Here is a 12,099-nt window from a genome sequence, read left to right as displayed (position 1 = left end):
CCAAGTAGAGGGCCATTGCCAGACTGTATGTCAGTCATGTTTGGACCAGGCTGGCTAAGTTTGGAGATGATCATCATCAGAAGGTATCACCCCTAGCGGATGTTTGATTTAGGGACGGGAGTATGTGATAGAGATCATAATCATGATGTGGAAGACTTGGGATCTATGCTCATAGGCCTATCCCAAAAAGGACATCACTGAATCTTTTAAATTACGAAGGCTACAACTATGGCTAGAATCACAACATTCTTATAATCCTTCTCTTCCTCCTTCTGGTGGAAAATTATTTTCGCATTTAAGAAACAAATGGCTTTCAATGAAACAATCGACTTGAATGAAGTGCCTTCTACATGGAAGATATGGAGATACAATGTTGAAAACAAATCCAGCCCCTATTCTTGAGGAGTTACAGAAAGGTAGGTCAAGTACACTAAGAAGCAAGATGCAACATTGGGTTGAAAGGGATAAGAGGCAGATGAAAGATCAAGGTGGCATTTGGGAAATCCTCATGGAAGGAGACAGCACTTGTGGCTGGGGGATGAGGAAAGGTTTTATGCAACAGGTGGTACCCAAGCAGGGCCTTGAAGAAGAAGAAGAAAGAACTCAGTAAGGAGGATGACTGCAAGTCGCATAAGCAACAATGATTTATTAACCTGCTAAATGCTAGGCACTAATCTTGGTGCCTAAAACAAAAGGGAAACAAGTCCAACCCTCAAGGAGATTATAATCTAGGCCCAGGTCAAAAGAGACATTGTGTAAACATGAATTGTTTGAATATCTAGGAAAATAGATACAAGGTAATCAATCCCAGTTGGGGAGGGGGGAAGCAAGGTACTAGGAGCTGGAGGGGATTAGAGACTTAACTGGAAGTCAGTGTTTGATCCTGATTATCCAAGATAAAAGAATAAACAAGAGATGTCTGATGCTTGTTACTGGTAAAAGACATCATACGCCTGTTTTAATTTAAAAATGTGGGTCTGAGGCTATTAGATGTGAATTAGGTAAACTTTCTGCAAGGCCCCAAAGTGGCTTTGCTGCTGGCTATGTTGGCTAAATCATCCACTCTGAGCCTCTCCTATGCAGGTTGCTCTTTAAAAATCCTTGTCAGCTTTTAATCCTCTGAGGTAAAGAAAGTGGAAGGTGAGGCAGAGTCTAAGGAATGGCAAAGAAGAAGGGTTATAACTCAGTCCAGGGACCCTGAACTCCAAGATATTATCCACATTCATTGAGTGAATGGGAATTGTGGATTTATCTAAAAAAAAATTACTTCATATGAGCAGGCTGCTGCCAGAAGCACCATTTAGATCATGCTAATTTTTCTTGTCATAGTTTTTATTGCAATGGGATCAAACCTACAGAAGCTTGAATGGAAAAAGACAAAAAAGAGGCTGGAGAAAAAACTGGCTAACTCAGAGGAAGTAGCAAGGGTGTTAAAAGGAAGTTAGAGCTTAAAAGAAAAACTCCATCGTTTTAATTAATGTGAAACACTAGATAAGACCCTGTTGTCAAAGAAAAAAAAAGATTTTGAATGTGATCCCTTTTCTAATCCTTGACAGCTGTATGATATTTTAGATATATCTCAAAGCACTTGGCTCTATTATCCCTTTTGATCTCCATAAAACCCCCAAAAGTAAACATGGCAGTGTTTATCATACCCAGTTTAAAGCTAAGGAAACTCAGGTTCTGCTTAACTTGCTTAGAGGCCTTTTGCCATTAAACAGGAAGCAGAACCCATGGAATCTGAATTCCTGTTCTTTGCTCTTTTTAAGATACCACACGATATAGCTTCCATCCAGGAAACAAGAAATGGTCGGACATCTATGACAACAAGATGGATACAGAAAAGAGACCAGTCTCAACTCGATCATTAGAGATGAAGTTAAGAAAGAGAAACAAGAGTGAGCAGAATCAGAAAGACACCTATGTCAATAGCTGGCTGGCAAGGAAATGCTGGGAGTGCCAGAGCCTTTATCTGCTCAGACACTAAGCCATGGAGGCAAAGAAGTTCAGGACCTAAGTGTCACTGGGAAAACTTAAAAAGTTAAGAACTAGACTGGAAATCTGGACCATAGTAGTGTCGAGCGCATTGCCGCTCTAAGCATGGGGAAATAAATCTTAAACAACTGAGCTGTCAAAAAGAGGGCACATCAATTAGTGGTACTGTCAAAACAAGAATTCCATACAATTTATAGTCTTTCTTTTTTAAACAAGCCCTTCCTTTCAATTCTCTTTCAAGTACAACAAGAACTTTTGTTATTTTTCTCAAGGGGGTGCTATCTCTTTTAAACATATTAGGATGACTTGTGCCTTTTCTCTGGGGTTATAAATGACATTTTGCTACTGGAAGTGGCTATTCCAATAGTTTGACAGGTGTTTTCCAAGCTCTCCAAATTTCGTGGCAATGCTGCCAGGTCTCTAGCTCTGGGCCCCTCCTAAGGAGAGGATATCAATTAAAACAAATTGGGAGGTGTTTTGGGGATGCATTTAGAATGCTTTTAAGACTTAAGATGAGCCTGTGGAATCAATTTGAGAACTCTTAATTTGAAACACTCTTTTCCTGCTTTACCTTTCATTAAGAAAACTAATTAAATGCCTAATAAAGATCTGCTGCCGTTTAAATACCATCACCCTATGGAAAGTAGGAAATGGATGAGTTCCCATGTGGCACATCCAGATCCAGATTTTGACCCTAGAGATTATAGAGGGGAGCTGTGGATAGCCCATCTGTGATCCATGTACCCTTAGGCTGATCCAAGATACACACCTGGCCTATAGGCAGCAAGAACTGTGTCCCCAATGTTCTGAGAACACTGAATGGCAGTGGGGCTGGTGGGAGCACCCAACACAGTGCCTTACCCAGGGGAGCTGAAGTGTTTCCTTGAACTCCTGGGGAGTAAACATATGATAATGTATGTAATGACAAGCAGCATGATAGAGTAGCTAGGAGGCAGATTGTGGAGTTAGGAAGACCTGTCTTGGGGAAGCCATTTCAGTCAGCTCTATGACATTTGAAGGCATGAGTAAACCGCTGATTGTTTCAACAGAAGAAGCCCCCAACTGAGGAAATAGGACATTGGACGTACATAAACACAAACCTTTATATTGGTTCATGAATATTCTCTCATGTATTCTTCAAAATATTCAAGTACGTGAACTATAGCTGTCTTTATATTATTCTAATATTCTATTACTTGCATTTAATGAGTACAGGCAACATAACCTATTGTATAGGGCTAGACGTGAATGGAAGAAGACACCTGGATTCAGATCTTGCCTGTGACACATACTAGCTATGTGTGTGTGCCTCGATATATCCATAATTTATTTCCTTAGGCAATTACATATTATGATCTGTGTCGGTCGAGGGACAGGCAAGCTTCCAAGCTGACAAGATCATAGACACTTCACGCATCTCCACATAGAGTTAATATATTTTGAAAGTCACTAAAATTCTTCTCCAACGCCTCACTGTGGTACGGAAGAGGGGGCCCTAGGTTCTTGAAAGCTTTTTCACTTTTATATTGGTATCTCCAGCCCCTAACATAGTACCTGGCATACAGCAGGTGCTTAATACATGACTGACTGACTGAATATAGGCCTGGAGCTAATAATTCTGAAGTGTCTAAGTTTAAGAGTTATTAGAAGGCAGATAAATTTTCAGTCCCATTATAATCCGCTACAATTACTAGGCCAAGAAGGCTGGCTATCTGTGTCAGTCAAAGGGACACATTCCCCACACTGATCAATATCACAGATCTTTGAAGTACTAAAAGAATATGCATGGAATAAATGCAATGTTCATGAAAATCTAAGAGTGCATCAGAAAGAATACTGTATGTACCATGTTCTACCCTCCTGCCTACCAAGATCAACTAGTGTGATGGAGTTCTGAAAAGGCAATTTCAAGTTACAATTTCCTCATCTGCAGAACAGGTCCAATGAAATAAAAGGAGCTGGTATATAAGGAAGAGTTTTGTAACAAACTGTCAAGTGGTCTTTAAATGAGACACATTATACAATCATTATGCCGGTCACTCGGTCATATTTTAAGCCCCACAAAGACATGCAGAGCATCATTCAGGAAACAGGATTTCCCCAGTAGACAAAAGAGATAAACACAGATAAGAAACTAGCCTAAAATGCCAGAATAGGGGGCAAATGGCTTCTTGCTCCCTGATGCCTACTGGCCCAGTTCACTGGATTTGTTTTCCTTTCAGTGTTATTCCCTAGGGTACAGATAGGATATCATTTGCTCACACAGGGTTAGAACCCATTTAAACTGTAGAATGCACCAGCACTGAAGATAAGTAAAGAGTTAGGGAAGACATGGGCCGAAGACAATGCAAAAACTGAAGGTTCTGATCAGAGAAAGTTTCCTAAGGGAGAGGTGGAAGACTGGTCTCTGACCAGGAACCATAAAAACATGAGCTTTGGTTAGGAGATGGAAAAATGGAGCTTGATTAGAGGTTGTGATGGGAGAGAAGAAGAATGGAAATGTGGAACAGAAGCCAAGCATAAGCACCCTCCTAAAGGGAATTGAAGCAGGATAGGAGTTTCTGGGCATGACACTGCTGAAACAGTCTAGTAATTCTTTAATCACTTTAAACTACAGAAATCTTTATTATTATTATTATTATTATTGTTGTTGTTACTGTTACGGTTATTTTCAGAATGAGGCTCCTACCCAGGCTGGATGTGTAGCAGTCACTCCCAGGCCAATCCTACTATGGATTAGCATGAAAGCTTTGCACCTCCTCTGGTGGTCTGGTAGACCCCTCTTGCTGGGGGCTTACCATACTAGTACCATACTTAATAGGACATCCAAAAAGTTTTAGTCCAGCTTCAGCTGGTAGCACCCAAGCCCAAGCCTTGACATCTTTTAGCAGGTATTACAGGTGTACCTCATCATGACTGGATCACAGGAATAAATCATAAGAATAAAAATTTAAAAACTCACCCTTAAAATGTCTTCCACACAGCTGGGATCATTAGAAAGATTGATCTGAAAGAAACAAAAAATAAAATCCAATTTAGTCACTCCTACAAAAATTGGCTGGATCTTATTTATGCTGTAGGGAAATATTTGAAGAAAGTAAAGTTAGCCATCAGTATTTTTCTATGAAATACAAAATAACAATACTCAGATGATCAATTGTTTTAATTTAATATAAAACACTAGGACCATAGCGGAGCAGAAAATGGGCCAAGAGGGAGGCAGCAGACCTGGCTTCCAACAGCAGATATCCCCCATCCTGGGTGACCCCAGGCAAGTCACTCCAGGGGCTCATTTTCCTCATCTGTAAAATGAGAGAGTCCGACTTGATTATCTCTCTTATTCCCTTCTAGCTCTGACAGTCTATTATTCTGTGGTGTCAGGCCAGTTTCATATTAGAACATTTGATGAACAAATCAGGCTCTCAATCACCCAAGTTTTAAAATCAATTTCCTAATATTAATATAAAGAACTATGAGTCTGAATTGATCATTAGAAAGAAAATTGGAATTATATTGGGTCAGCTCTTCAGTTCATCCAGCTCAATCTTCATGTCTGTGACATCAATCGGTGATTATCTATTGAGTGCCTACTCTAGTTAAAATCTTGTGGTAGATTCAAAGATGAATGGGGTAGAAACTATGTCTCACCCTTGAGGAGCCTGTAAGTAATTTGGGGGAAGTAACAAATACACACAAAGGAAATAAATACAAAAGTGCTATGTAATTTGAAGATGAGGCAGCGTGGCGTGCTGGACAGAATATTGTACTTATGATCAGGGAAAACCTGGGTTCATATTCCCCTTCTGCTACTACTTATGTGATCTTGGGCTAGTGACACCCTCTCCTAGGGTCCAATGCAGCTCAATATCAATGATACCATGAGTTCTTCTATTTTCTCATTGCCAGGAGCAATAACAGCTGACCAACTGCCACCAATGAGCAGAGGGATGCAATAGCTCCTGGACAGACAACCCCCTTCCCCCAGGGCAACAGTCCTGCTTCTAAACCAACCCTCATAGCCGTTATCTTGAGGAAGCAATTCTGCCAAGCTCAAGTTCCAACCCTACTTAGGTTCGGGTTACTCCACAACGAATGCAACTCCACTCAACTCTCAAGGCATTGTAGCCACCCATGTATTCATTCCTGGCCTACAGGGAAGGGAGGAAAACAGCACTGGATTTTTCAAAAAGGTAGCATGGCTAAAATTCAGCCCATTCATTTCTTTATATAATTTCTTACCACCTCTATCATTGTGTATCTATCTCACCAATCCACTAGAAAGCATTTTCATTCAAGACCTCATTTTAATTTTGAATAGAGGTCACGGGAGTATAGAATTAGTGGTGAAGCTCAGATGAGAATCAGGTTTCCAATTTTGACTTCTCAAGTCCAGGACTTCCACCTGTCTCTTAAGAATCCTCTCTGATTTTGGGTAAGAGGAATTGGAGATTCAACTTCTGGCTCTTGGACAAATTAACGTATCTTATTTCATCTATACAATAAGGACATTGGATTAAATGGCTTCTGAGGTACCGCCCAATTCTAAACTGCACTTAGCATGAAATCTGGCATGTAGTAGGTGCTTTACAAATGCTTGTTGACTGATTTAACATTATCTAAACAATCCCCAAAGTGCCTATTTATCCCACGGTGCCAAGATGCTTGTTCACTTGACTTTTATTGAAGAAACTGAAAAGATGGGAATTTCATTTTTTTTCTCCTAGTTTCAGATTAGCCTTCATAGCAGGGGATAAACATACCCAGGCAATGATCAGCTGATGGGAGAAGCACTGATTGTCATTCCTTACATGAGCCTGCCTATCTTCTTAGGTACCTCAATGTTTCCCATCAACCCCACTGGTTGGGAGATGTAGGCGCCCGGTAGATATTTCTCGATTGATGTCACCCAAGGAGAAGAGGTCTGATGATAATTGTACAGCTTGTCAAATAGTCAGGCTCCCTGGTGATAGCAAGTGCCTTTCCATCATCAAATATTCAATTAATAATAGAGGACCTGGAGAGGATGCTTTAATCATCTGGGAATTAATCAGTTTGGACTATACGTCTTGGTGATTATGGTAATATAGGATTATCAAGGAGATGATGATTTTGGCGGTGAGACATAAGCAGCATATGATGTTAAATAGACAACATTTAGATTAATATAAAACGTTAAAAGAATAATTATTACAACATGGTTATTACCAAGGAGATCAACGTGAGTCCTTGAGTACACTGCTATTAATGAATTTCTAAGGGAGCAAGGCTATTTTCAGAAATCATCTCGCAGTCCCCTTACTTGGAGTCATTTGCAAAGCACAAAGCAAATATATGCCATCTTATTTTAGAACAAAGACTACTCTAAGAAATGTCCAGAAACAGTAAGTTCACCAAATGATAGGATCATATTTTAGAGCTGGAAAGCAACTCAGAAATCATCTGCACCAGTTTTCTCATCTTTATATAAGCAGGGAGACTAAGGTAAAAGGACTAGTCCAAGGCCCCGGGTATTAAATGACAAAGACAGGACTTAAACCAGAGTCCTCAGAATACAGATACAATGCTCATTTTCTGTACTTTGAGGTCTAATGACAAATAGGTCCCTGGTTTCAATCAAGAGGCCTCAATGACACTGAGTAGCATCCTTTCAGGTCCAATCATAGTTCCACCATATCCCTAACACAAACTCACATAAGTAGATAATTACTATGAACATTTTCTAGCATAAACTGTCACATTTATTTAATAAGTAAATTGAGACTCCTCCCCAGACACATAAGCTATGTAATGTCTAAGAAGATGGAAAACCAAGTAATATTAGGACACTCAAATTCAGCTGCCATCAGTATTTCAAGTCTTCTGAGTGATCATTTGTAAAAGTGGAATTACATGCCATTAAATCTTAGTTTCCCTAAATTTTAGGATTTCCTCATCAGCAGGAACATTTACGGAACTGGACTGCTAAAAGACTGCCAGTCAATTCTCACAAAAACTTAAGTCTTGCTCCAATATTCCCTTCTATGCTCATGAACTTATGATTGAAGTGTAAGTTATGTTACTTAAAACGCAGCTAGAAGGCCTCCGGTAATATAACTCCAAATAAACAAAAAATTCACAATAGCTACGGTACAGTGTTTGTCCAATTTTATATTTATCCACAAAAGCCCTCAGCATAAGAAGAGATGGTATTTACTATGAAATTCAGTATTTCTGGACAAATGGTCACTAGACTCCATTTAAAACCGGAGAATAATCATCCTATACTCTTACACATGAACACTGAGAACTTTAGAGATAAGGAGCCACAAGAAGCGGGCACATCCATTGTAATAGGAGCAAAAGTGGGGCTGGAGGAGGGAGGGAATCAACCTTTATATAGTGCCTACTATGTACCAGGCATTATAAAAGTGTTTTTCAAATACCTCATTTGATCCTCCCAACAACCCTGAAAGGTACGTATTGTCATCATGTCCATTTTACTGCTGGGGGGACCGAGACAAACAGTTGTTAACCGATTTGGCCATGGTCACACAGCTAGTGTCTGAAGGAAGATTTGAATTCAGCTCTTCCTAACTTCAAGCCCAGTGCTCCATCTGCATTATCCCGAGGTAGCAACATCTATCACACAGACAATCAATATCTATTATGTGATTGAAAAAACCCAAATCATTCAGAGTGAAAGAAATATGAATCAAAACAATTGAAATTTCATTGTAAATCCCCCAAAGGGTCTAAGATTAAAGAAGGAAATAGAATGGAGCAGAAAGAAAGATCCCATAAGATGCTGCTGGAAGACCTGTAAATTGGGCTTGGAATTCTTTTCAGTAACTCGGAATTATGTGAAGAATGTAACCTAAATGCCTCTTTCTTTTGAATCAGAGATCCTACTACTAAGCATTGAAGGAATATAAAATAGAGATGGCAAAGATGGAGGGAGGGGAGTACCAGAGACCTCAAAAAGCACTTTTTGGAAAAGCAGAAAAATGTGGATGCCCAGTGATTGGGGGAATCAGGAAGGTCATAAGTATTTATTAAGTACCTGCTCTGTGCCAGCTAAGTGGATCAGTGAATAGAATAGAATGGTGGGCCTAGAGAAAGACCGGCATTTAAATCTGCCTCAGACACTTACTAGATGTGTGACCCTGGGCAACTCACCTAACCTAGGTTTGCCTTAATCTACTGGAGAAGGAAAGGGAAAACCATTATAGTATCTTTGCCAAGATAAGCCCCTGACCAGTATTGTCGTGCTATAGAACACAGGGTCACGTAGAGTTGGACCCAACTGAACAACACATGTCATATACTGTACTAAGTGCTTTAAAAATATTATCTCATTTGATCATCACAACAATCTAGGTGCTGTTATTATGGGTGGTGATATTATTATCCCCAGTTTACAATTAAGGAAACTGAGGGACTGGTTAAGGAACTTGTCCAGAGTCACACAACTAGCAGTCACAACCTAATTTGAACTCGGGTCTTGTTGGCTCCAAGACTGGCACTTCATCCATTGAGCCACAAATGGCTAGTCAGCCAAGAAGCATTTATTGAACACTTATTATGTGATTATATGCCAAATTCGGGTATATGTACATACCGGAAGAAAAGAAACATAAAGAATACAGAAAAGAATGGGAAGACTTATACGAAAACAATATTTACATTTGGATACAACACATTAAATGGAAGGAATGAGAAATTCAAATTAAATGTTGCATATTTACAATGGCCATACAGAGATGAAGAAGTAGGCGATTGTGGGTAGAAAGTATTGCATATATACATCAAACTCGCTTGACGTGTTGTATAGTTTGGAGCAACTGTTTCCTTCCCTCTCTTTTTTCTTTATCACAAGGGAATACCTCCCTGGATATGGAGTAGAAAGGGTATATTTTGGATAGGAAGACAAGATAAAAATAAAAGATATCAACACAAATGTGCATGGGAGAGATGGAGAAACCCAGTTCTAAATAGGAAATATACAGCCCCTCCTGCCTGTGACTAGAACAATCAGTCCTGCTATTAAAAATATCAAGCCAGGAGACCAGGGTGCCCCTCTGCCAGTGTCCCCGTAAGGTCGATGTGCTACACAGGAGGTTGGCTGTGGGGGCTGAGCAAGTCTCTCATTTCCCTCCCTTCTTCTTTTCTGTTAATACAGCATGTCAAAGCTGGAGAAGAGAAGGCCTGAAGCCTGCCCGATGTGGCAGTGTTCCCAAGGTTTCCGAGGATGGCTCCATGTTCCTCAAAGTGCCTCTCTAGACTAGAGCCCAGACACAGGGCATGGAAAGGAGGAAAGCTGGTGTGTGAGGGCACACACATTACAGATTCAGAGAGAGAAGAGTTCCACATGTGACCCCTTAGCAACTAAACACAGTCTCTGGCCCCTAGAGAAGATAGCCTTGGCAGCAGGCATCGAGATGTGTTTGCCACCTCTACTATTGCAGCTCAAGTCCCTGCAGTGACAGAAGGCTCCATTGTCCAAGGCTCCATTAAATTCTCTAGGCTACTAAATCTTAATTTCCTGCCATTTCTATTAACTTCAGTGCCTGTCTCCTGTACAGACAGACCAGCTATCTAGTATAGAAGGAGGAGAGTGTGAAAATAGTGCTGCATAAATTAAAGTCAAATCATTCAGCTTTGGAACGCGGCATCTGACCTGCAATATCAAATCCGTGAACTGGCATCTCAGGAAAGAGAATGTTTTTGTATTTTTTAATTACAAAGAAAATATTTGAGAAATTTTCCATACGTGTGATAGTTTTGCTAATTCCGCCAGATGATCACAGGATATCATAGCAACTAATGCCAAAAGAACTAACCAATTTCCTGATGACCCAAGCACCCCGTTTTTATTAATTGCCAAATCATGGCTTCCCACACATGGTCTTTAATTTATCGGCCAGGAAGTTTTATGACCCTACACACTGTCTCTTTGACCCAGTAATCTTCAACTTCACCTTCCCTTGCTATCAACTAGTGTGGCAGAATGAATGCCAAATAATATTATCAGCAACTCATAAAACCGTAAACTGATTGTAAAAATCATAATATAGAAATGCATCACATACATGTTCAATGTACCAGGTGCCTCACAGGGATATATTTCCCCACCTGCCCAGTGGCAGGAGACCAAAAGAGAAGGCTTTTTAAGGTCCCTGTGAGCTCCAACATCTACAATTGCACATTATCATCACATAGGCAAGATTCCAAACCCAATCCAGACTAGTTTTGACTTTTGCTTTAGATGCCCCCTCCTCTTTTCCCATTTTGTCCCATTAAGAGTGAATGGGATTGGGATGGTGAAGAGGAGAAAGGAGACAGGGGGGGGGAAGAGAGAAAACGGGAAAGAAATGCAAGGATAAGAAGAAATACTGGATAACAAGATAGAGCTAGATAGATAAATGCAGAAAAGGAGACACAAGGAGAGGAAGAGAGCCCAGGTCAAGGGGGTAGGGTGGACTTGGTAGCTTTTCACCAGCACTGGGAGCCTGGGTATCAGGGAGTCCTCACCTGTGTATCTACTGCCCTTTGAAATGTAGATGACCCAATTAGGCACACTTCACAGTCCTACAACCTCTCTAATCCTTAAAAGACTCCATTCTGAATTGTCTAACAGGAGCAGCCAGATAGTAAGGCAATTATCCCCTGGGATACAGCAGCAGAGATTAGAGCAATACCACTGGGAGGGCAAAATCAGGCCCCAGGGCAGGAGGTTACCCATTGGCGAACTAAATGGAGCCAAAGAGGGTCTGTCTACAAGGGTGTCTGGGAGTGCTAGATTAATCAATGAATCCTCTCCAAAGGCCAGTGATTTGAAAGTGCTAAATGGGGTTTCTTTTTATTATAAAGAATAGCTATTTTTAAAGATTTTTCAATAGTTTGTATTCAGCAAGCATCTCCAAGGATCAAGGTGATCAGCAGCATGGAACACTTAAAAATGTGATTATCTTTGAAAAAACATCTTGACTTGTCAAGTTTTTCAAGGCAGTTCTGGTTTTCCCAAGGAATTCCTCATTAACCAGGTGGAGCAGCAGTTCACAGTTTTTATAATCGTTTCTGAAGACACAGCTACAGGGCCATAGTGGGGTCTCAAATTAATTGCTC

General features: G+C 40.4%; 1 protein-coding gene across 6 annotated transcripts in view; it reads right to left on the bottom strand.

Annotated features, from left to right (window-relative positions):
- AFF2 (AF4/FMR2 family member 2) overlaps window positions 1-12,099 on the bottom strand; it is a 559,096-nt gene that overhangs the window by 177,781 nt on the left and 369,216 nt on the right. For all 6 annotated transcript variants that reach the window (XM_031945005.1, XM_031945002.1, XM_023506974.2 and 3 more), the window contains one exon: window positions 4,958-5,002. In XM_031945005.1, coding sequence (XP_031800865.1) covers window positions 4,958-5,002 — 45 coding nt within the window. The remainder of the gene's footprint in view (window positions 1-4,957; window positions 5,003-12,099) is intronic.

Source organism: Sarcophilus harrisii, chromosome X (assembly GCF_902635505.1).
Source record: "Sarcophilus harrisii chromosome X, mSarHar1.11, whole genome shotgun sequence".
Taxonomy (NCBI): domain Eukaryota; kingdom Metazoa; phylum Chordata; class Mammalia; order Dasyuromorphia; family Dasyuridae; genus Sarcophilus; species Sarcophilus harrisii.
The sequence above is the reverse complement of the archived record's forward strand: the minus strand, read 5'-3'. Positions and strand labels throughout refer to the sequence as shown.